Genomic DNA, 22,774 nt, shown 5'->3' with positions numbered 1-22,774 from the left:
AGAACCACAGTAAAACAAGTAGAACCACAGTAAAACAAGTAGAACCGCAGTAGATTCACAGTAGAAACACAGTAGACCTCCAGTAGAACCCGTAGTTTGTGGACTCACGGTCCTGGTTTCGTCCACAGTGGAGCAGACAGGAAGAAGGAGGTCAGCAGCCAACGCTCTCAGATGGAGGAGATCCAGGAACGTGAGGAGCCTCCTCGCCCAAAGGACCTGTCCCCCTCTCCCTCCTCCCCCCACCCTCCTCAGTCCCCCCAGACCCCTCAGACCCCCCAGCAGAGACCAGCCCAGTCCGCTGACAGCAGTAAAGGCCACGCCCCCCCCAAAAGGTTCCACTTTGTAATCTGACCTCACTTCCTGCTGACGCTGCCCTGACATCCCTCTGTCAGTGGCTACTAACCCCGCCCCCTGAGGAGCCACAGTCCTTCCTGCTCCCCCCAGGGACACCAAGCAGGGCTGTGGCTCCTCAGGAGGAGACCGAGGGACCTCCTGGAGGTCCTGGACTCCTTCTCTTTGCTGGTAGAGAGCTCTGTGTGTGTTTTATTCAAACGACTAACGTTTTCTCCGTCAGTCTCTCTTCCAGCTGACTTCATCTTCTCTGACTGGACTTGCCTGAGGCCTCCTGGAGGTCCTGGGTCCTCCTGGAGGTCCTGGATCCTCCTGGAGGTCCTGGATCCTCCTGTAGGTCTTTGGTCCTCCTGGAGGTCCTTTATCCTCCTGGAGATCCTGGATCCTCCTGGAGGTCTTTGGTCCTCCTGGAGGTCCTTTATCCTCCTGGAGGTTCTGGAGCCTCCTGGAGGTCCTTGATCCTCCTGGATCCTCCTGGAGCCTCCTGGATCCTCCTGGAGGTCCTTGATCCTCCTGGATCCTCCTGGAGGTCCTTTATCCTCCTGGAGGTCCTTGATCCTCCTGGATCCTCCTGCAGGTCTTTGGTCCTCCTGGAGGTCCTTTATCCTCCTGGAGGTCCTTGATCCTCCTGGATCCTCCTGGAGGTCTTTGGTCCTACTGGAGGTCCTTTATCCTCCTGGAGGTTCTGGAGCCTCCTGGAGGTCCTTGATCCTCCTGGAGCCTCCTGGATCCTCCTGGAGGTCCTTTATCCTCCTGGAGGTCCTTGATCCTCTTGGATCCTCCTGGAGGTCTTTGGTCCTCCTGGAGGTCCTTTATCCTCCTGGAGGTTCTGGAGCCTCCTGGAGGTCCTTGATCCTCCTGGATCCTCCTGGAGCCTCCTGGATCCTCCTGGAGGTCCTTGATCCTCCTGGAGGTCCTGGATCCTCTTAACTCCTCTTAACCCTGCTGGTAGAAAGCTCAGGCTGACTTTGATTAAAGCTACTAACCTGTTCTCCTCCCAGCTTCACATGAGGACCTCCTCCTACTCCTCTCTCCTGCTCCTGCTCTACCTCCTCCTGGGGCCCCTCCTCCTCTTCCTCCTCCCCCCTTCTCTTCTTCCTCTCTTCTCCTCCTCCTCTTCCTCCTCTTCTTCTTCCTCCCTCCTCTTCTTCTTTCTCTCCTCCTCATGTTGCTGCTCCTCCTTCTTCCTCTCTCCTCCTCCTCGGCTCTTTCTCTTCCTCTCTCTCTGCTCCTCCTCTCACTCCTCCTCCCCCCTCCTCCCCTTTCATCCTCCTCTTCTTACTCTCTCCTCCTCACCCTCCTCCTCTCTTTCTCCTCTTCTTCCTCCTCCTCCTCTCTCCTCCCTCTCGTCCTCCTCTCTGCTCCTCTTCTTCCTCCTCTCTCCTCCTTTCCTCCTCCTCCTCCTCCCCTTCCTCCTCCTCTCTCCTCTTCCTCCTCCTCTTCCTCCTTCTCTTTCCTCTTCCTCCTCTTCTTCCTCTCTCCTCCATTCTCTTCCTCCTCCTCCTCCTCCTGCTCCTCCTCCTCATCTCTCTCTCTCCTCCTCCTCCTCTCTCTCTCCTCCTCCCCTCTCCTCCTCCTCTTATTCCTCTCTCCATCTCTTCTTCCTCTCTCCTCCTCCTCTTTCTCCTCTTCTTCCTCCTCCTCCTCCTCTTCCTCTCTCTCTCCTCCTCCTCCTCCTCCTCCAGCAGGCCTGCTGCAGCCTGGGGCTTGAGTGTCTCATGTGTCCCAGCTATCTAACCTCTTCCTGGGTCGTGTGCTGAGTTTTGTGTGTCTGGAGGAAGAAAACTGAGTCGTTGAGAATCTGGAGATGTTTTTGATTTGATGCCAGTTTGTTGGTAAAACCAGGACAGAGTCTGGTTTCTGGTTTCTATGGAGGTAAATAACAACACAACCACCCGTAAACATCAAACCACTGCCCGCTCACAGTGAGTCTGGAGAAACTCAACGTGCTGCAGAGCTCCAATGAGTCAGACCGTAAACGCTTAACTTCGTCATTCAGCGTCAATCTGCTGTTTGTCGTCAACAAAAATCAACTGTTGAGAGACTCAGTCAGAAAGTCAATTCATTTAAACTGGAGATGAATAGAAATGACGCTCAGTGACTTCCTCCTCCTCCTCCTCCTCCGCCTCTTCATCATTCATCCTTATGTTATATATGATACTGACTGTGTGTGTGCGTGTGTGTTTGTGTGTGTGTGATCAGGGGACCCAGTGTGAAGCGGTCCTCAGGTATGGAGCGTTCCCAGAGCAGCACCTGGGACAGTTCAGAGGAAAACAGGAACAAACTGGTGAAAGCTGCGTCCACCTCCAAACTGCTCGCCAAAGTGGTGAAGAACGCTGACAGGTACACACACACACACACACAGATTTTTTCAAAGATGTAAACATAGACTAAATGTGTCCTAGTTCATTTCCTGTTGCAGTGTATGTGAATGGCATCAGTTGACAGGAAGTTACCAAGGACCAAGGCTGTATGAAGGCCATCCGGCTGTTAAGTCGTGACGTAACGCCCTTTCAAAATATGATTTCTGCACCGCAGTGCCGTGTTCCCCGTTGTTTGAACAGGTCTGAGTTTTTAAAAAAACAACATAATTGTCATTTTACCTCTTTCTTATAAATGAAAAAGACGTCTAACATAAAAGAGGTGATCCTCATTGTTCATATGTTCGGCCATTGGACCCGTAAATCTTATTTTGAAAGGGTGTTACGTCAGACTTAACCAGAGATAGACGATACATCAGCAAGCTGATATTATCGGCTGATATTTGCGTTTTTTATCTGTATCGGTCGATGCAGGCTGCTGCGTTGGTTGCTTATAGGACAATAACATCTAATTAAATGTGATGAACAAGTGCAATAATAAGTTTACTGAACACTGAGGATTGTTCTGTGTATAAATATGTAGTTCACCACGGCTGTAAGGTGCTGGAAAAGTCTGAAACGCACCTTGAAATGCTGGAAAAGTGCTGGAATTTGAGTTTGGAAAAGGTGCAGGAACCCTGAATTAACTTTAATATTTAATAATAACTTGGCTGTTTTACTGTTTTAGTCTCTAAACAATTAATTTTCATCCTCATGTTACTATTAGCTGCATGGTTGTCTGTAAAACACTTGAACTACACTTAGGTACACAGATATGCACACAAACCAAATTCTAAATACTTGATTTATTCATAATTTGATAGAATAGCCACTGTGGCTTTACCTCTGCTGTACTAGCATGTTTAATTTACTTCAACAAAAACCTTTATTTTGTGAAAAAACAGTAACCTCTGTGTCAGAAGAGAAGATTTAAACATTGTGTTCTCCGGGCGATAGGATTCAAAAATGAACAGGAAGTGTAGAGGCCACAGCTTTGAATGACTTCAGCACGTCTGCGCCCACGGGACATCACTAGTTTCTCACGCTGCTCTGGTTTGATCTGCGTCCGTTCTTCTTCAGTCTCATCCACAGTTCAGTTACTGTAGTGGGCTTCTTACGCATTACTTTGTTGCCAAGGATTTTCCGGAGATCCTCTATGGGGTTTAGATCTGGACTCTGACACTTCCTCCTCCAAATGTAACCGTTTCTTTACACTTTTGGTTCAGTTGTTCAAATTCTAGACCAGAAAAAAATCACAGTATTTCAGAATAACTCAAGTATTAATCATTTGTTCTCTATTTCTGATAGTGACTGAAACACAGAGTAAGATGTTTTTCTTTTGTCTCCTTTCAGACACAAAGACCCAGTGGTCAGTCAAGGTAATTACATATTTTATCACCATCTTCATCATGAAGGTACCATCATCATCATCATCATCATCATCATCATCCTGATCATGTGTAACAGCCAATAGGAAGCCAGACATCCCCTCCAATACATTTTTAGCAGGAACCCTCCTGCAGTTTTTTTAAATGTTTGTCTCTCCTTTAGCAACTCTCAGGCCATGATGATGATGATGATGTTGTTGTTGTTTTTGTTGTTGTTGTTGTTATTGTTGTTGTCATGGCGACTCAGAGGCCTGTACTATGAAGCGAGATCAGTGTCATCCAGCTCTCTCTGGGCTTAACCCGAGAAGCTGGCTCACTTTTGTTCAGGCTAGATCACTCTTAACCCGGATGCATCACCATGGAAACCGGGGTAAATCACCATCGCAACCTGTGCTGCGGGTGTGCTAAATAATAAAGATCAATAGATATTTTTAGAGATTGCAGAAGGGGAGGAGTTTGTGGCTGTTAGTCAGTTATTATCAGGCTAAGTTCAACCTGCCTCATGGCCTCTTTGCTCGTCGCTGTTGTTGTTTGTGTTGTTGTTGAGTGACAATGTCTTTGTCTCAAACCAGCCAAAATGTCGACACGAGAGAAAAACAGCCAAGCTGGTAAGTCCTGATGAGTCATCAGAGCGAGCTTGCGGGCTAAAAACAGGCTAACATGCTAACAGCAGCTGAATGAGCGCTTCCTGTTTCTGCTCTGGACCAATCACAGCTCTCTCTTTCTCTCTCTCTCTCTGCTTAACATCGTCAGCCTCGCTCACCCACCTTCTCTCTCTCCTTCAGACTGATCAGGTGATGTCACACCTGTCTGTGGCTCCGCCCCCTGCTCTCGTTTACCTCCATATAAGGTAGAACAGGTGGAACCTGAAATGTATTAACCTTCCAAGATGAGAAGGAAATTATTAGAGAACCAATTATTGGCAGGTCATTTAACACGAGTGAGTCTATGGAGGTAAACAACAACACAGCGGGTGCTTCTGAATGATCTGCTTCACCTGCACGGCATCAGTGCTTCCTCACCTGTCCCTCACTTGATCGTCACCTGTCCGTCACCTGTCCATCACCTGTCCTTGACCTGTCCCTCACCTGATCGTCACCTGTCCGTCACCTGTCCTTGACCTGTCCTTGACCTGTCCCTCGACTGATCTTCACCTGTCTGTCACCTGTCCCTCATCTTTCCTTCACCTGTCCCTCACCTGATATTCACCTGTCCTTGACCTGTCCCTCACCTTTCCTTCACCTGTCCCTCACCTGATATTCACCTTTCCTTCACCTGTCCCTCACCTGATCTTCACCTGTCTGTTACCTGTCCCTCACCTTTCCTTCACCTGTCCCTCACCTGATCTTCACCTGATCTTCACACGGCCCTCACCTGTCCCTCACCTGTCCCTCACCTATCCGTCACCTGTCCCTCACCTGTCCCTCACCTGTCCCTCACCTATCCTTCTCCGTCCCTTACCTGATCTTCACCTGTCCTACTCCGTCGCTCACCTGTCTCTCACCTATACTTGTCCCTAACCTTCGCCTGTTCTTTGCCCCTCCTTCACCTGTCCCACACTTGTCACTCACTGATGATTTTGTGGCTCCATGTTTTGTTTGATTTATCCAGAAGAACCTCACCACAAAGAGACTCAAAACAACCACAAAGAGACTCAAAACCACCACAAAGAGACACAAAACCAGCACAAAGAAACACAAAACCAGCACAAAGAGACACAAAACCAGCACAAAGAGACACAAAACCAGCACAAAGAGACACAAAACCAGCACAAAGAGACACAAAACCAGCACAAAGAGACACAAAACCAGCACAAAGAGACACAAAACCAGCACAAAGAGACACAAAACCAGCACAAAGAGACACAAAACCAGCACAAAGAGACTGAAAAACCACCACAAAGAGACACAAAACCAGCACAAAGAGACACAAAACAGCCACAAAGAGACACAAAACAACCACCAAGAGACTCAAAACCACCACAAAGAGACACGAAAAGAGCATGGGAAGACAAAACATGACGGCAGCATTAAGTTGTTTGTGTCTGTGTGTGTTTCAGAGGGGAATCACATTAAGATGTTCATGCGGGGTCGACCGATCACCATGTTCATCCCTGCTGATGTGGAGAACTACGACGACGTTCGGACAGAACTTCCTTCAGAAAGACTCAAGCTGGAATGGGTGTATCCTTCTAATATTGATAATAATCAGCTAAAGTTATTAACAAATATAATTATAACAGATAGAGCAGTGTGTCGTCTGCGTATAACAATAACTATGATGACGCGCTACAGGGTTTCCCAGGTGCTTCCTTGACTCTCTGCAGGTACGGCTACCGCGGCAGAGACTGCAGAGCGAACGTTTACCTCCTCCCGACCGGAGAAATCGTTTACTTCGTCGCCTCCGTCGTCGCTCTGTTTAACTACGAGGAACGAACTCAGAGACATTACCTCGGACACACCGACTGTGTCAAGTGGTGAGAAAACACTTGCAAGAAGGAAAAAAATAAAAGTCTTGTGCTGCGCTCCTGTTGGCTGGTTTGTGATGTCATCTCTCTGTCTGTCTGTCTCTGTCAGTCTGGCCATCCACCCCGATAAGATCCGCATCGCTACAGGACAGATTGCAGGAGTGGACAAAGATGGACGGGTGAGGACAAACACTCAAGATTAAACTCATGTTTTACACTCTGCAACACTAAATACTTATCTCTGCGTGGGTGTGATTAGGCGCTGCAGCCTCACGTTCGTATCTGGGACAGCGTCAGCCTGTCCACTCTGCAGGTCATCGGTTTGGGAACATTCGAGCGAGGCGTCGGCTCTCTGGCTTTCTCCAAAGCTGTGAGTATCACCCAGGAACATCACGGACCGCACTGCTCCGATCTTCGTTCTGTGTATTCAGGCTTTAAACGTGTCTCACATCTGTCTGTCTCTCTCTGTCAGGACTCCGGTCAACACCTGAGTGTTATCGACGACTGTAACGACCACATGTTGACAGTTTGGGATTGGCAGAAGTCAAAGTCAAAGATCGCAGAGATCAAGGTAAACCCTCACTCTCTTATTACTACATACAAAGTCCAGGGAAAACACTTTTAGTGTGGTGTTTTCAAGGTTTGTAAAGTGCTTGGATTTTGAATAAAGGGCTCGCAACTGCTTGACATTTATGTTAGATGATGATGGCATATATGATATAACACAGAGAAAAGAAAATCTCCATATTTGAGAGACTGAAAACAGCATTTTCTGATCTATCTGCATGAAATATAACTTTTTAAGATGAACAGATTATAAAAATAGTTGATTATATTTCTTGAGTTAGTTTTCCTTTCATTTGTCGTCCTTCTAGAAAGCTGTCTCAAAACATTACATTAGTTGTTTATAGCACAATAACATCTAATTTAATGTGATGCACAAGTGCAATAATAAGTTTACTGAACACTGAGTATTGTTCTGTATATAAATATGTAGTTCACCACAGCTGTAAGGTGCTGGAAACGCATGAAAACGCACCTTGAAATACTTGAAAAGTGCTTGAATTTGACTTTGGAAAAGGTGCAGGAACCCTGAAAGTATTGTCATTTTTTATTATCTATTATAATAGTGTTTTTTTTAATGAATGCATATTGTTCACTTTATAAATGCTCATCTCATCATCATCTTTATCTGCTTATCCGGGGTCGGGTCGCGGGGGCAGCAGCTTTAGCAGGGGACCCCAAACTTCCCTTTCCCGGGCCACATTAACCAGCTCTAACTGGGGGATCCTGAGGCGTTCCCAGGCCAGTGTGGAGATCTAATCTCTCCACCTGGTCCTGGGTCTTCCCCGAGGCCTCCTCCCAGCTGGACGTGCCTCGAACACTGGCTCCTTTCAATGCAAAGGAGCAGCGGCTCTACTCCGAGTTCCTCACGGATGCTGAACTTCTCCCCCTCTCTCTGAGGGAGACTCCAGCCCCCCTCCTGAGAAAACACATTTCGGCGGCTTGTACCCGCGACCCCGTTGCTTTATATAAACATCTATAACTATAAACTAGTTAGGTTGTATGCCAGGCTGTGGCGAAGTAAACAACATGCACCTTCACAACTATAGATAACAATGTAAAAATAAGGTTAATTTTAGTCGGTTGATTTCAGTGAGTGGATAAAAGAGGATTTAGGTTCCAAATATTCTGTCTGGTTGCTAAATTACATCTAGGTCTCACACCGTGACCACACGTTTCTTGCTGACAAGGTGCAACGAGCAAAACCTTTTGGATCAGAATCAACCGCTCCTGCACCTGCAGCACGCAAACGCCCTTTGTCAGAAGAGAAGAAGATGACATACTTTATAAACCCCTGAGGGGAAATTACATCTTTCAGTCTTTTTAATTAACTACATAACACGCACATGCAAACAGGAACTATACACGTGAATCAAAGGGAGAGATGTCAGAGTGGGTCGACTGTGAAAGGGCGCTACTAGCAGTTGCATGTTTCCGTGCCCGCCTCCGTATGTAGGACTTGAACCGGCGACCATCCGGTTCCCTACAGACTAAGATACTGCTGCTCCCAGAGTCCCTGGTCCTCGGGGTCGAAAAAAGGTTCCAAGTCCGGTCGACAAGTGGCTTAAGAGAGCAGGAGGCTAATGTTAATCACGTTGCAACACGCTGTAAATGGTTCTGATTGGTTTTCACTGGTGTGTTTCAGACCACGAACGAGGTGGTCCTGGCCGTGGAGTTCCACCCCACCGACCCGAACACCATCGTCACCTGTGGGAAGTCTCACATCTTCTTCTGGACCTGGAGCGGGAACTCGCTGGCTCGTAAACAGGGAATCTTTGGGGTGAGGACGCTTCCTTCTTTTTCTTAATTTACATTTTTTTTTAATAAACGCTGATCGACATACTGTGCTTTATCCGTTTCCATGGCAACGTGTTGTAGTTGTTGTATGATGCTTTGAGGCTTGGATGTTTTATTGTAATGAAATAAAACATACAGACAGACTTAATAACAGTAAACAGTCTTAAAACCTTAAAGAATACAGATCAAAGCAAATGTTTGCTGTTTGTTAAAGACTCTAAAATCTAAAGGATTAAATGTACAAGAAGGTTTTGAAGGAGCTGAGACTGGAACAAAGTGAATTTGAGGAATTCGATCTGCAGACGGACAGGAAGCTCCACCCGGCTGAGCACAAAGGAACAAACCTTCAGATTAAAAGCTTAATTTGTCATTAAATAACACATGCTCAAACCGCAGTGAAAGATCTGAACCTTCTTAACAAACCTCAGGATGATCAACGTAAAGTTGCATCTTTAAAACTGTGTAGATCCAAATCTGTAGTCCAGATTAGAGGACGACCGATAGTGGATTATTAACCACTAACCAGCAAGGGATGGTATGTTAGGATTTGATCCTTATCTTTTCCAAACTCTTAACAATTCTGTTCTTTATCACTACTAAAGAATGGTTTGTTTTTTAAGTCTCTTATGTTTAAAGAACAGGGATTTATTTATATTTCAATAGTCCTGGTCTAACTCTGTAGCTTTCGTCTGTAGTCCTGGTCTAACTCTGTAGCTTTCGTCTGTAGTCCTGGTCTAACCCGGTACTCCTGGTCTAACTCTGTAGCTCTGGTCTGTAGTCCTGGTCTAACCCGGTACTCCTGGTCTAACTCTGTAGCTCAGGTCTGTAGCCCTGGTCTAACCCGGTACTCCTGGTCTAACTCTGTAGCTCAGGTCTGTAGCCCTGGTTTAACCTGGTAGTCCTGGTCTAACTCTAAAGCTTTGGTCTGTAGTCCTTGTCTAACCCTATAGCTCTGGGTGTAGTCCTTGTCTAACCCGGTATTCCTGGTCTAACTGTAGTTGTGGTCTGTAGTCCTGGCCTAACTCTGTAGTTGTTGTCTGTAGTCCTGTTCTAACTCTGTAGTCGTTGTCTATAGTCCTGCTCTAACTCTGTAGTCGTTGTCTGTAGTCCTGGTCTAACGCTGTAGTCGTCTGTAGTCCTGGTTCTAACTCTGTAGTTGTGGTCTGTAGTCCTGGTCTAACTCTGTAGTTGTGGTCTGTAGTCCTGGTCTAACTCTGTAGTTGTGGTCTGTAGTCCTGGTCTAACTCTGTAGTTGTGGTCTGTAGTCCTGGTCTAACTCTGTAGTCCTGGTCTAACTATGTAGTTGTGGTCATTAGTCCTGGTCTAACTCTGTAGTCCTGGTCCAACTCTGACCCTGTTCTCTGTCGTGTTCTCAGAAATATGAAAAGCCGAAGTTCATTCAGTGTCTGGCCTTCCTGAGTACTGGAGACATCCTGACCGGAGACTCTGGAGGAATCCTGCTGGTCTGGACCAGGAGCTCCGCTGAGACCCCCACCGGGAAAGGACCCAGAGGTGAGCCGTGCGTCTGCTGAATGAAACCAACCAACAAACACTTTACGTTTAACCTGAAACGCGTCACGTTGTCTGTTGTTATCGGCTCGGTGAGAAACGTACTTTTGTTAACTGTTCCAGCACAAACTGTCAAACAGGAGCTCAAATGGTTTTCATCTGCGGAAACGACAGCCCTGCAGATATCTACAGACGCCTGTGAGTGTGAGTGTGTGTGTGTGTGTGTGTGTGTGTGTGTGTGTGTGTGTGTGTGTGTGTGTGTGTGTGTGTGTGTGTGTGTGTGTGTGTGTGTGTGTGTGTGTGTGTGTGTGTGTGTGTGTGTGTGTGTGTGTGTGTGTGTGTGTGTGTGTGTGTGTGTGTGTGTGTGTGTGTGTGTGTGTGTGTGTGTGTGTGTGTGTGTGTGTGTGTGTGTGTGTGTGTGTGTGTGTGTGTTGGCCCAGTGTCAGTAACGGTTTATGTTGCTAAACTGGTTTAAAGAGGAGTGACGCCAAGACTTAAACGTTTTTCTGGGGATGTTCTGGAACAGTTGATCTGTGCGTCACTTTGCTTAAGCATTTAATAACACATTAACTTTCCCACACATCCTAAAAAAAACTGGACATTTAGAGACTAGTTTTCACGTCATGGAAACACCTGGAGATGCTCCTTTGCGTTGAAAGGAGCCAGTTGAGGTGGTTCAGGATGATCTAGTAAGGATGCCCCCTGGGCGCCTCCCTAGGGAGGTGTTCCAGGCACGGCCAGCTGGGAGGAGGCCTCGGGGAAGACCCAGGACCAGGTGGAGAGATTAGATCTCCACACTGGCCTGGGAACGCCTCAGGATCCCCCAGTTAGAGCTGGTTAATGTGGCCCGGGAAAGGGAAGTTTGGGGTCCCCTGCTGGAGCTGCTGTCCTCACGACCCGACCCCGGATAAGAGGCTGAAGATGAAATATCCTGGAAATAATCTGTGTTTTCCTGGAACATTTAAATCGTATTTCAGCCCCTCACTGAGATCGTCTCCGTAAACCTAGGTTGGTACGATAAAGCGCTGTACGACACTTGAAAAAACGCGCTTACCGGACACAAAGTAGAGCACTCCCTTTTCATTTCCCTTCCCGTGTCAGTCAATCTGTGAGACCGTGGTGTCAAGTTTATTTTTATGGAGCCTCCAGTGGGTTAAATGTGTCAACACTGAGCCTACCAGTAAATGATATGACTATTTATGAGCAAGTGCTGTCCTGTCTAAACTCCTGGAGATGTCCCAGGAAAAACACTGACAGCCAATCAACATCCACCCAGATTTACAGGGTGACACGTTCAAACTCTAGATCATAATACATTTAGTGTAGGACGGTTCCTGAAATCTACCTCCCTCTCTCTCTTTGTCTCTCTCTCTCCCTCCCTTGTTCAGTGTTGTGCCTGAATGCGTTCACTGAACAGGACTTCATGAACTCGTTCATATTTTGGCCGAACGTGACTGAACGTACTGTCTTCTGCCTGATGAACGTTTCTTTTAACGCGTTCATTCTGGTGTCTGTGAACGACACGCTTTTTCAGTTAATCTTCGTTCAGTAGGGCGCCAGATTTCTATGGAGCCTTCCAGGTGAAACCAAGGCTAAAGCACACCTTAAACAGGATTTAATATGTGCGGAAAAAACACCCAATATGGCAGCACCAGTGTCGCACCGCCGCATTAGTCATCAAGACAAAAGACAGCATGGAAGCGACAAAGCAACAAGGAGGCGTCGTATGATCATTTTAAGTTACATGACGGTGAGGACGGGAGGACCTTTACACTTCTGTTCAGACTTTGCCCGCCGGCTTTCAAAAAGAAAATCTGCACTTCAGTCACATCCACAGCAGACCGGTAACGACACATTGAACTGAAGCACTCAGCAAATAAAGAATCAAAAGACAGTCAGGACAGATCCTCGACCCAAATCCCATTAACTGCGACAGTAGCAGCTCCGACCTGCAGCCTTGGAGTGAAGGGGAAAGCCCGGCTTTCATACACTTCATTAAGATGTTGCAGCCATCCAAGGAGGTGCCATCAGTTAAAAGTTAAAACTGTTAAAATAACTGCTGTCTGTGGCTCATGTGGGCTGTAGAGATAATGTTAAACAATAATAGCTCGCAGCAAAATATTGAAAAAAAGAACTATGAACTAAACCAGAGTATTTTTTATGATGTGTGAACTGAACTTTGAACTAGTTCATGTAGAAAGTGAGCTTTCCCAACACCGCCCTTGTTCTTAATGATGAAAATGACGAATAAAAGCCAACTCAGGTGCTTTATATTTAAACCTTTATGTAAGCTAAGCTGATGCATTTTAGGAAACACAATAATGCAGAAGACGAGCGTCATGTGTTGCTCCGGCACCTCTGGAGCGTGCAAACTGGCTCGGCGACAGCGTTTTACTGAACCTTCATGTGGGAAACAGACTCCGCGTCGGACAGGACACACAAGTTGAATACAATCTGATTCAGGAAGTCAGAGGAGAAGTGTTTTCAGAGGAAACCTGAAGAAACAGGAGGAGTTTTCTGTGGGATCTGCTGCCTCCTGCTGGCTGCTGCACCTCACAACATTCAGAAAACACATCAGTGGGAACAGTTCAGTTCAGCACAGAGTAGGTTTGACTCACTTGTGTGTGTGTGTGTGTGTGTGTGTAGCTTTTCAGATCAGTCGGCAGGTCAAAGGTCATGAAGGCAGTGTGTTCTGTCTGTGTGAGATGAGGAGCGGCACTCTGTTGACCGGAGGAGGAAAAGACCGAAAAATCATCCTGTGGGACCACGAACTGAGAGCTGAGCGAGACATCGAGGTACAACACGGCGACCTGTTGATTATTTCCCCCCTAATTGATTAGTCGTTTGGTCTAATTGTCAGAAAACAGTAAAGTAAATGTTGATCACCTATTCCCAAAGCCCAAGATGACGTCCTCAGATGTGTAGATTTGAGAAAACGGAATCAGAGAATTTTGAAAATTCAGAAAATACTTTTTTCATCAGGTACCGGATCAGTACGGAACCATCAGAGCGGTGTCTGAGGGGAAGGGGGAGGAGTTTCTGGTCGGGACGTCTCGTAACTTCATCCTCAGAGGAACTTTCAACGACGGCTTCCTGGTGGAGGTCCAGGTGAGACCATGTGACATCATCATGGCGTCGTCATGACGACATCATGACGCATGAAGCAGACTTTTATCTGATTGTGTATCTTAGTCTCAGGATGTGTTCAGGGTCTCAGTATCTTTGTGTTACGATGCGTTCAGGGTCTCAGTCTCTTTGTGTTATGATGTGTTCAGGGCCTCAGTTTCTTCGTGTTACGATGTGTTCAGGGTCTCAGTATCTTTGTGTCGCGATGTGTTCAGGGTCAGTCTCCTTGTGTCGCCATGTGTTCAGGGTCTCAGTATCTTTGTGTAACGATGTGTTCAGGGTCAGTCTCTTTGTGTCGCCATGTGTTCAGGGTCTCAGTATCCTTGTGATGTGTTCAGGGTCTCAGTATCTTTGTGTTACGATGTGTTCAGGGTCTCAGTATCTTTGTCTCACGATGTGTTCAGGGTCTCAGTATCTTTGTGTTACGATGTGTTCAGGGTCTCTGTATCTTTGTGATGTGTTCAGGGTTTCAGTATCTTAGTCTCACGATATGTTCAGGGTCAGTATCTTTTTGTCGTGATGTGTTCAGGGTCAGTATCTTAGTGATGTGTTCAGGGTCTCAGTATCTTCGTGTCACGATGTGTTCAGGCTCTCAGTATCTTTATGTCACGATGTGTTCAGGGTCACACAGACGAGCTATGGGGTTTGGCCTCTCACCCGTCCAAAGGGATGTTTCTCACGTGCGCTCAGGACCGGCTGGTCTGCGTCTGGAGCTCCTCGGACCACAGTCTTCAGTGGAGCCGCACGCTGGAGGTCAGTAGAGGGGGCGGGACCACTGCCTGACAGCTGATTGGTTGATTATTTTCAGATGATTGACAGCTCTGTCTCTCCCTCAGGAACACGGACACTGTGCGGACTTCCATCCCAGCGGAGCCGTGGTCGCCATAGGAACACACTCAGGAAAGTCAGTACAGAAAGTACAGTTTCCCTTTTTCTTCTTTTTTGTTAACTACGTTTCACTTCTTAACAAACTCAACTGATTTTACAGTCTCAGCACTTCTTAAAGTGTCATTCTGGCTCAAAATCCTCCCATGGTATTTTTCGGCATACATCAAATATGTATCAACTATTAACGGAGAAATCCAGGAGAGTGGCTAACAGTCGGACGTGGCTAACACTGATTAGCTCGGGGCAGTGCGGTGAAGGCATTCAAAGGTCTTTTTTAACCACTAATACTGCTAAAAAATAACAGCAAACCTCTGCAGCAGCATGAGAAGAGTCCCTACACACAAAACAAAGCACCAATGGGCTCCTTCCTTTGGGATTGACTTTGGTAATCCACTTGAATGGACTTTTCTATGAGAGGAGCTGGTACAGGGGCCAGTAGGTAAGTCTTTAAAACACTCTTTAATAAACTCTGGGTTCACTAACTACGTTGTTGCTGCTTTGTTTTGTGTGTAGGGACTCTTCACATTCTGCTGCAGAGGTTTGCTGTTATTTTCAGCAGGATTAGTGGTTAAAAAAGACCTTTGAATGCCTTCACCATAGAAGAAGAAGAAGAATTCCTTTATTTGTCCCGCGAATGGGGAAATTCAATTTTCACTCTATTATTTTTCATGTTACACACACCGAAATACACACACATGCACAGACAGGATCTATATACATGCAACGAATGGTGAGATGTCAGAGCGAGGGGGCTGCCAGTGACCGGTGCCCCGAGCAGTTGGGGGTTCAGTGGCTTTGTACAACAGCACCTCGGCAGTGCCCAGGAGATGAACTGGCACTTCTCCAGCCACCAGTCCACACTCCATTCATGGTCCACACAGGGACTCGAACCAGCAACCCTCCGGTTCCTAGCCCAGTCACCTATGGACTGAGCTACTACCGCCCCTAAGTACTGCCCCGAGCTAATCACTGTTAGCCACCTCCGGCTGTTAGCGACTCTCTTGAATTTCTCCGTTAATAGTTTATACACGGAAAAAAAAACTATCTCCATGGCTTCGTTGATGTATGTAAGTGCCAAAAAAGACCATGGGATGATTTTACGCCAGAATTTCACTCTAAGCAGCTTTAACGCCTCCGTTTGTCTTTTATCCCACTCCCTCACTTTCTCATCTTTGGTTAAAGAAGTCTCGTCAGGATTTATTTCTCATATTGAACTGGAGGGATTTAAAAAAAAAAAAGATAAACCTCATGGTCTCGTGATGGTCTAACTGGACTTCCTGTCTCAGGTGGTACGTTCTGGATGCTGAGACCACCGACCTGGTGGCGATCCACACCGACGGGAACGAGCAACTGTCAGTGATGCGCTTCTCTGTAGGTGAGTGAAGTCGAGTCAAATCAGCCTGTTTACAAAACAAGCCGAAAAACCAGCAGGACTGTTACCATGACAACGTTACAAGCAGCAGCAGCGGCGCCAGATAATTGTGATTGGGGGAGCTACAAACACGCACACCTGCTAGCTGCTCTGTCCCGTCTCTGTTGTCTATGATAAGTGAACTACATTACCCAGAATGCTCCTCTGTGTGTGTGTCTGCAGACGGCACTCTGTTGGCTGTCGGATCTCACGATAACTTTATTTACCTCTACACCGTCTCGGAGAACGGACGCAAGTACAGCCGATACGGGAAGTGCACGGTAAGTCCTGTCCGTCGTCTCCTTCTGAAGTGAAACTTTACGATTTCATTTATTTAAACAGTATTTTATTATGACGATGAAATTCACGAGGTACCTGAATGTCTCACAGGGACATTCAAGCTACATCACACACCTGGACTGGTCGCCCGACAACAAATTCATCATGTCCAACTCTGGAGACTATGAGATCCTCTATTGTGAGTCGTCTGACGCGTCTCTACTGTGTCCTCTTAGGTACTGTGTAGTTGTGGTAGTGTTGTGTAGTTGTGTTGTGTAGTAACAGTTGTGTGTTTGCAGGGGACGTTCTAAACGGTTGTAAACTGATCAGAAACCGTTCGGAGTGTAAAGACATCGACTGGGCGACCTACACCTGCGTACTGGGATACCATGTGTTCGGTAAGCACACCTGCGCGCCTGCACACCTGTACACCTGCACACCTGCACACCTGTACACCTGCACACCTGTACACCTGCACACCTGTACACCTGCACACCTGTACACCTGTACACCTGTACACCTGTACACCTGCACACCTGTACACTAAGTGCACCTGCACACCTGTACACCTGTACACCTGCACACCTGTACACCTGTACACCTGCACACCTGTACACCTGCACACCTGCGCGCCTGCACACCTGTACACCTGTACACCTGCACACCTGTACACCTATACACCTGCACACCTGTACACCTGTACACTAAGTGAACCTGCACACCTGTACACCTGTACACCTGCACACCTGTACACCTGCACACCTGTACACCTGCACACCTGTACACCTGTACACCTGAACACCTGCACACCTCCACACCTGCACACCTGTACACCTGCACACCTGTACACCTGCACACCTGCACACCTGCACACCTCCACACCTGTACACCTCCACACCTGCACACCTGTACACTAAGTGCACCTGCACACCTGTACACCTGCACACCTGTACACCTGTACACCTGTACACCTCCACACCTGTACACCTGCACACCTGTACACCTGCACACCTGTACACCTGCACACCTGCACACCTGCACACCTCCACACCTGTACACCTCCACACCTGCACACCTGTACACTAAGTGCACCTGCACACCTGTACACTAAGTGCACCTGCACACCTGTACACCTGCACACCTGTACACCTGTACACCTGCACACCTGCACACCTGTACACCTCCACACCTGTACACCTGCACACCTGTACACCTGCACACCTGTACACCTCCACACCTGTACACCTCCACACCTCCACACCTGCACACCTGCACACCTGTACACTAAGTGCACCTGTAATGTAAATCTGTGTCCGTGTGTGTTTGTCAGGCGTGTGGCCAGAAGGTTCAGACGGCACCGACATCAACGCTCTGATCAGGTCTCACAACAGGAAGGTGATCGCTCTCGCTGACGACTTCTGTAAAGTTCACCTGTTTGCCTACCCGTGCTCCACCCCCAAGGTGAGACAGACGCACACACACACACACACACACACACACACACACTTCTATTTAGACACAAATAAGATTATCTGAGAATAATAAAAGTCCTTCACTGAACGACTGGAGCTCAGATCATTTGACTTGAGTGTATTTAATTAATTTTAACCAAAACAATTCACTTCAAAAGACACAACCACATGTTTATAAAGTTTTAATGTTAAAGATTGAATTTAATAAACACAGTCGGGACAAAGTAAAGTCACGTTTTATTTTGGCTCCCCTGTAAAATTCAAATGTCACTGACTGCTTCTCCTCCCTCGGTTTGATAGTTTCGTATCTCATCAATAACAAAACTTTCACTTATGTAAGGTTAGAGACCTGATTTATCTTATTTAGACTAAAGGAAATGACAACACCAAAAACTAGTACCGTATTTTCCGCACTATAAGGCGCACCTTCAATGAATGTCTTATTTTGAAACTTTTTTCATATATAAGGCGCACCGCATTATAAGGTGCATAGAACAGACGCTACAGTCGAGGCTGGGGTTACGTTCTGCATCCATTAGATGGAGCTGCGCTAAAGGGAACGTCAACAAAACAGTCAGGGGAGGTCGTCTTGTTGCTTCGTCCACTTCCGCACCATTGATTGGTTCATGTTAAACTCTCTGGCTGCTGCTCTATTCCTGTGTTCTTCTGCGTGACTAATAGTAAGTAAGTAAGCGTGTCTCTTAACAGGAGCCATTTTGGGCTCTTTACACAAACACACACATGAAAATGAAACGGCACGAAAATAGAGTCGACGGCTGCTCACCGTAGTTGGAGACCTGTTGTGGCTCAATATTGGTCCATATATAAGGAGCACCGGATTATAAGGCGCACTGTCGGCTTTTGAGACACTTGAAGGTTTTTAGGTGCAACTTATAGTGCGGAAAATACGGTAGTTTATTAAAGAAGCTAGGAAAACAACACAGTGCACAAAAAAAGCAGAGCAGAAACGTCAGATAGTTCAGACCACCGTGTTTAACTATATATATTTAAATGTTCCAGTTACGACAGAAAACAACAAGTTCAATCATCATTTAATCCATAATCTATGTCTGCAGGCTCCCAGCCATAAGTACAGCGCCCACAGCAGCCATGTGACCAACGTCAGCTTCCTGTACAACGACAGTCACCTGATTTCGACGGGGGGGAAGGACACCAGCATCATGCAGTGGCGTCTGGTGGAAAAATCTTCGCTCTCCCTCGCCGACGGCCTCCTTTCCAACTCCGCCCCGCACCGTGCAGAATCCGTCTACAACCCGCCCCCGCCTGCAACGGCAGCCGCGCCCAAGCAGGAACCCGCCGCTCCCCCGACGGCAAATGGGACCCAAGAAACCTCCCCGGACAGCCCGCCCCCCACAGAGCTAGCCCCGGCCATCTCAGAGTTAACCCCGCCTTGCTCCGAGTCGACCCCGCCCCCCTCGGACAGCACGGTGAGTCTGAAGGACAGCCTGGAGCCGAGCGACGACACGGCCACGCCCAGCGACGAGGGGCTGCCTCCGCTCGACCCCCCATCGTAGACGGAGCGTCTGTGTGTACGAGTGTTGGTACAGCTATCTTTGTGAGGACCGGCTGAGTTTGTACCTTTATGGGGACGTATCGTGGGTCGGACCTTTTTAAATGTCTGTTTGCGGGTTCAGACTTGGTTTTAAGGTTGAAATCACGTTAAGTGTTTGCGGGTTGGGGGTCTGGCACGTAGCTGTGATGGTTAAGTGAGAGAAAATACAATGTGACTTACGCTCCCCATCATTTTCTTAGATGTCCGTCAGAATAAATGTCAATAAATCCACTTAGAAACAAGAGTCATCAAGTGTCTTTCAGTATCACAGTAATCCAGTGGTGACACGTCTTTAATGGAAACGAATCGAATCAGTAGAATCGGGAGTTCTCAGCGGTGTAATGGTTGAGTTAAGGGTCATGCGTTATGTCAGTGAGGGTCCTCACAAGTATAGAAGTACAAGTATGTGTGTGTGTGCGTATGTGTGTCGGGACTCAAACCTCATCAATCAAAACTTTCCTTTCGTTTAAACAAGCGTGACGTCACAGTTTGAAACCCCTGGAGAGCAAAGAGTCGACACACCTGTCACACCTGGACGTTTACGCTCCTTTAAAACATTTCAAACCTTTAGTTTAAATTCTCACTTTTTTTTTGGGTGCAGGTTTGTTTTTCTGCCTGTTCCCAGTTTCTGTTTAGTTCGTTTGAAACAGCATAATATTCTTTACTTTGAGACAATCGACTGGAAGGACGAACAGTGACAGGTGGGACAGGTGTCCGTCAGGTCACTTTTCTTTTAATCGTCCAATCAGAGCAGAGCAGTTGAATAGGAAGTGCTTTGGGACGGGGGGCTCAGACAGAACCTGTATGTCTTAAATGTCTTTTAGAAACTTTTTAAACCATTTTTTTATTGATGTGTTATAATGAAATATATAACGATTGATTATTAACCAAAGGAATCATGTAAAACGAGCGTAATCCTCAAAACCTTTTATTTTGTCAAAGTGCCAAACGATACTTCTGAGAGACGTTTCACGATGACGGTATGGACGCACTGTGGAAGGCTTTTAATGTGAAACATGCAGGAAATATAAGCTATACAGTACAAACCAGAGAGCTTTCAAACTAAAATAACCCCAACTGAAGGACAGAAGGTCAACCATTACTCACAAGGTGCCGTTTTCACTTATGAACCCTCGACCATATCTGGAGAGTAAGGTCTGGAGCTTCTCTTTCACGCGTGCACAACACAAACGCATGTTCCCTGTCTCAAATGCGTTCTCACTTACTACTACGCAGGTTCGTAATTTAGTCGTTAACGGCCAAGTCTTTTGCCGTCCTTTGAATTTGTCTGATGGTTTTGGCGTCGGTCCTTACTGACTCTCGTCGTCTCTCCAGTTAGACACTTCCGTTGCCGTCTTTGGGTAAATCATCCTTCTTCTACTTCTTCTTCTTCACCTTCCGAGGTTTGTTTTCTTCTTTCTGTGTCATAGAAACGTCACCAACGTGCCCCGTTCGCCCTTCGAGAATGAGCCACCGTATTCACACTTGGGTCACTCGGACATTAAATGGTCCTATAGGGAGCTGGGAGGGTAAACGCCGTTTCAGGTCCGACTGAATCGGACACTTGCGTTGTCACATACAGCACTGCCTGGTTAGAGGTTGAATATGTAGAATCTATATTAAAAGCCACATTTAAAAAAAAATATATATATATAAAAATACACCCACGGGGCGTTTTGAGGGGTACAGAATGAAAGTTGCTTTTGCCATTAAAAAAAAAAAAATTTAGTCTGAATTAATATTTTAAACACAACGTTCTGTTTACATGGTAGCAGCCAATAGTGGAAGGCATTGCAGGTTGGCAGGGTTGTCTGTTGATAGGTGCAGCCAGGGATGTCTGTTGTTGGGTGCAGCTACTGTAGGCTGGCACTGGGTGAAATCGTGACAGGAGACGGGCAAAAATCAGAGTCGATATAGGCCGAGCATTCACTCGGTAGACTGAGAGAAAGGAGTTCAACGGCAGTAAAACGCACGCCCCAAATGGCTACGTTTCTCCCTGATCTGTAAGCTAGCTTTCATGTTTACTTAGCTGTAACGGCTAATGCTAACGGCTAACGCTAACTGTCAGTCAAACTCCTCCAATTCTTGTTTTTATGGTGCGTTTTGCCGGAGGGGACGGGTTCAAACAGGCTCAAACAGACTCCAGTCTCCTGTCTCCTCACTTGACACACTCGGCAACGAACCTGGCAACCCGACTGCTGGAATTATTTTTTGTTGTTGCGACCACGATCTCGAGACACTAGATGACGGCGTTCTTCTCATTCTACATATTCAACCTTTAGTGTCTAGATAGGTTCAGGTTTGCGGGGGCATGTGTGACAGGAGCTTAAGAAACATCCAATCATAAAACCTCCACAGGTCTTAAATCCGTCAGAACCACCTCAGGTTCGGTCTGGTCTCCCTGTTTCAAGAGCTTCAGTCCAGAAGCTCACACACACAGATGTAAACACAGAATGTTAAACCTCCAGAGTAAAAACTGTGACTCAAATGTTTATTTTTTTTCCTTTTTTTAAATGATCAGAAGAAGTGGTTCAGAGCGAGACGTCTTCTCTGACGGAGGATCTGTTTGTATATACTGCAGATATCTGTGTGTATATTTCTGTTCACCATCAGGGGGCAGCAGCTCCTCGGCTACACTGTAAAAGAAAACCCCCCAAAAACACACGTTCAACGCTCGCATCTCTCAGCCAATCAGGTCACAGGACACACGTTGAGCTCCTCTCCTCCTGATTGGCTGGTTTTCAGTGACTCGTTGAATGACTGCTGATGCTGTTTGTTTTTGTTTCTTCTGGACCATTTCTGTTCAAAGTCTTTTCTGAATGTCATGATGATGTCACTTTGGGGGTGGGGGTGGGGAGGGTGGGGGAGGTCATTCATGTTTCCATGTTCATGCCTTTTTAATACTCTTCATCTTTAATATCTCCATCTTTTCTACGCTCGTCTCTCAGAAGGGCTTGTACAGAGTTCAGAGGCTCGCCTGGATTTTCAGGGAGGGTCGGGGCCAGGGGCGGGGTCTTGTGGGAGTTTCTGGATTCAAGTGTTTGTTTATTTTAGTGTTCAGTAACGACATTGATACCCATGATGATGATGATGATGATGATGATAATGACGATGTTCATGTGACTGTTTTGAGCCAATCATGTCTTCTCTCGTGCATTCCTGTCAAGACGACAGACTGTAAGGAAGATTTCAACAAAAAAATGCAAATAAAAGTTTTCAAAACTGACGACTCGCCTCAAGTTTTCCTTCCTGTTGTTGACGCTGTCTTTAGGCCAGGGGTGGGCAATTCTGGTCCTGGAGAGCCACTGTCCTGCATGTTTTAAGTTTCTCCCTACCCTAACACACCTGAGTCTAACAATAATCAAACTGTGACGAGCTTCAGCTGCTTGATAACGAGCAAATCATTTGACTCAGGTGTGTTGGAGCAGAGAGAAACCTAAAACATGCAGGACGGTGGCTCTCCAGGACCGGAATTGCCTACCCCTGCTTTAGGCCAAGGGTGTCAAAGTGATCCAGTAAAGGGCCGTGTGGCTGCAGGTTTTCATTCCAGCCAATTAAAAACACACCTGGTCCAACAAATCAACTGTGT

At 46.8% G+C, this 22,774-nt stretch overlaps 1 protein-coding gene across 2 annotated transcripts in view; it reads left to right on the top strand.

Annotated features, from left to right (window-relative positions):
• eml4 (EMAP like 4) overlaps nt 1-22,109 on the top strand; it is a 32,282-nt gene extending 10,173 nt beyond the window's left edge. Inside the window, exons 4-25 of one of the 2 annotated variants that reach the window (XR_014593399.1) lie at nt 129-332; nt 2,554-2,694; nt 4,065-4,090; nt 4,672-4,707; nt 6,159-6,282; nt 6,426-6,575; nt 6,676-6,745; nt 6,826-6,936; nt 7,039-7,137; nt 8,776-8,910; nt 10,304-10,439; nt 13,083-13,231; nt 13,419-13,544; nt 14,184-14,315; nt 14,399-14,466; nt 15,737-15,825; nt 16,045-16,142; nt 16,252-16,339; nt 16,440-16,538; nt 17,471-17,601; nt 18,689-22,006; nt 22,054-22,109. Coding sequence is in view for 1 of the 2 variants with exons in the window: in XM_083922738.1 (XP_083778864.1) it covers nt 129-332; nt 2,554-2,694; nt 4,065-4,090; nt 4,672-4,707; nt 6,159-6,282; nt 6,426-6,575; nt 6,676-6,745; nt 6,826-6,936; nt 7,039-7,137; nt 8,776-8,910; nt 10,304-10,439; nt 13,083-13,231; nt 13,419-13,544; nt 14,184-14,315; nt 14,399-14,466; nt 15,737-15,825; nt 16,045-16,142; nt 16,252-16,339; nt 16,440-16,538; nt 17,471-17,601; nt 18,689-19,147 (2,671 nt within the window). In the remaining variant the exon portion in view is untranslated. Of the gene's footprint in view, nt 1-128; nt 333-2,553; nt 2,695-4,064; nt 4,091-4,671; nt 4,708-6,158; nt 6,283-6,425; nt 6,576-6,675; nt 6,746-6,825; nt 6,937-7,038; nt 7,138-8,775; nt 8,911-10,303; nt 10,440-13,082; nt 13,232-13,418; nt 13,545-14,183; nt 14,316-14,398; nt 14,467-15,736; nt 15,826-16,044; nt 16,143-16,251; nt 16,340-16,439; nt 16,539-17,470; nt 17,602-18,688; nt 22,025-22,053 lie in introns of those variants that run through there. The other variant, XM_083922738.1, reaches the window with a different exon arrangement.
• The last annotated feature ends 665 nt before the right edge of the window (nt 22,110-22,774 follow it).

The sequence above is a fragment of the Echiichthys vipera genome, assembly GCF_963691815.1.
Source record: "Echiichthys vipera genome assembly, chromosome: 11".
In the NCBI taxonomy this organism is placed as follows: Eukaryota; Metazoa; Chordata; class Actinopteri; order Perciformes; family Trachinidae; genus Echiichthys; species Echiichthys vipera.
The sequence above is the reverse complement of the archived record's forward strand: the minus strand, read 5'-3'. Positions and strand labels throughout refer to the sequence as shown.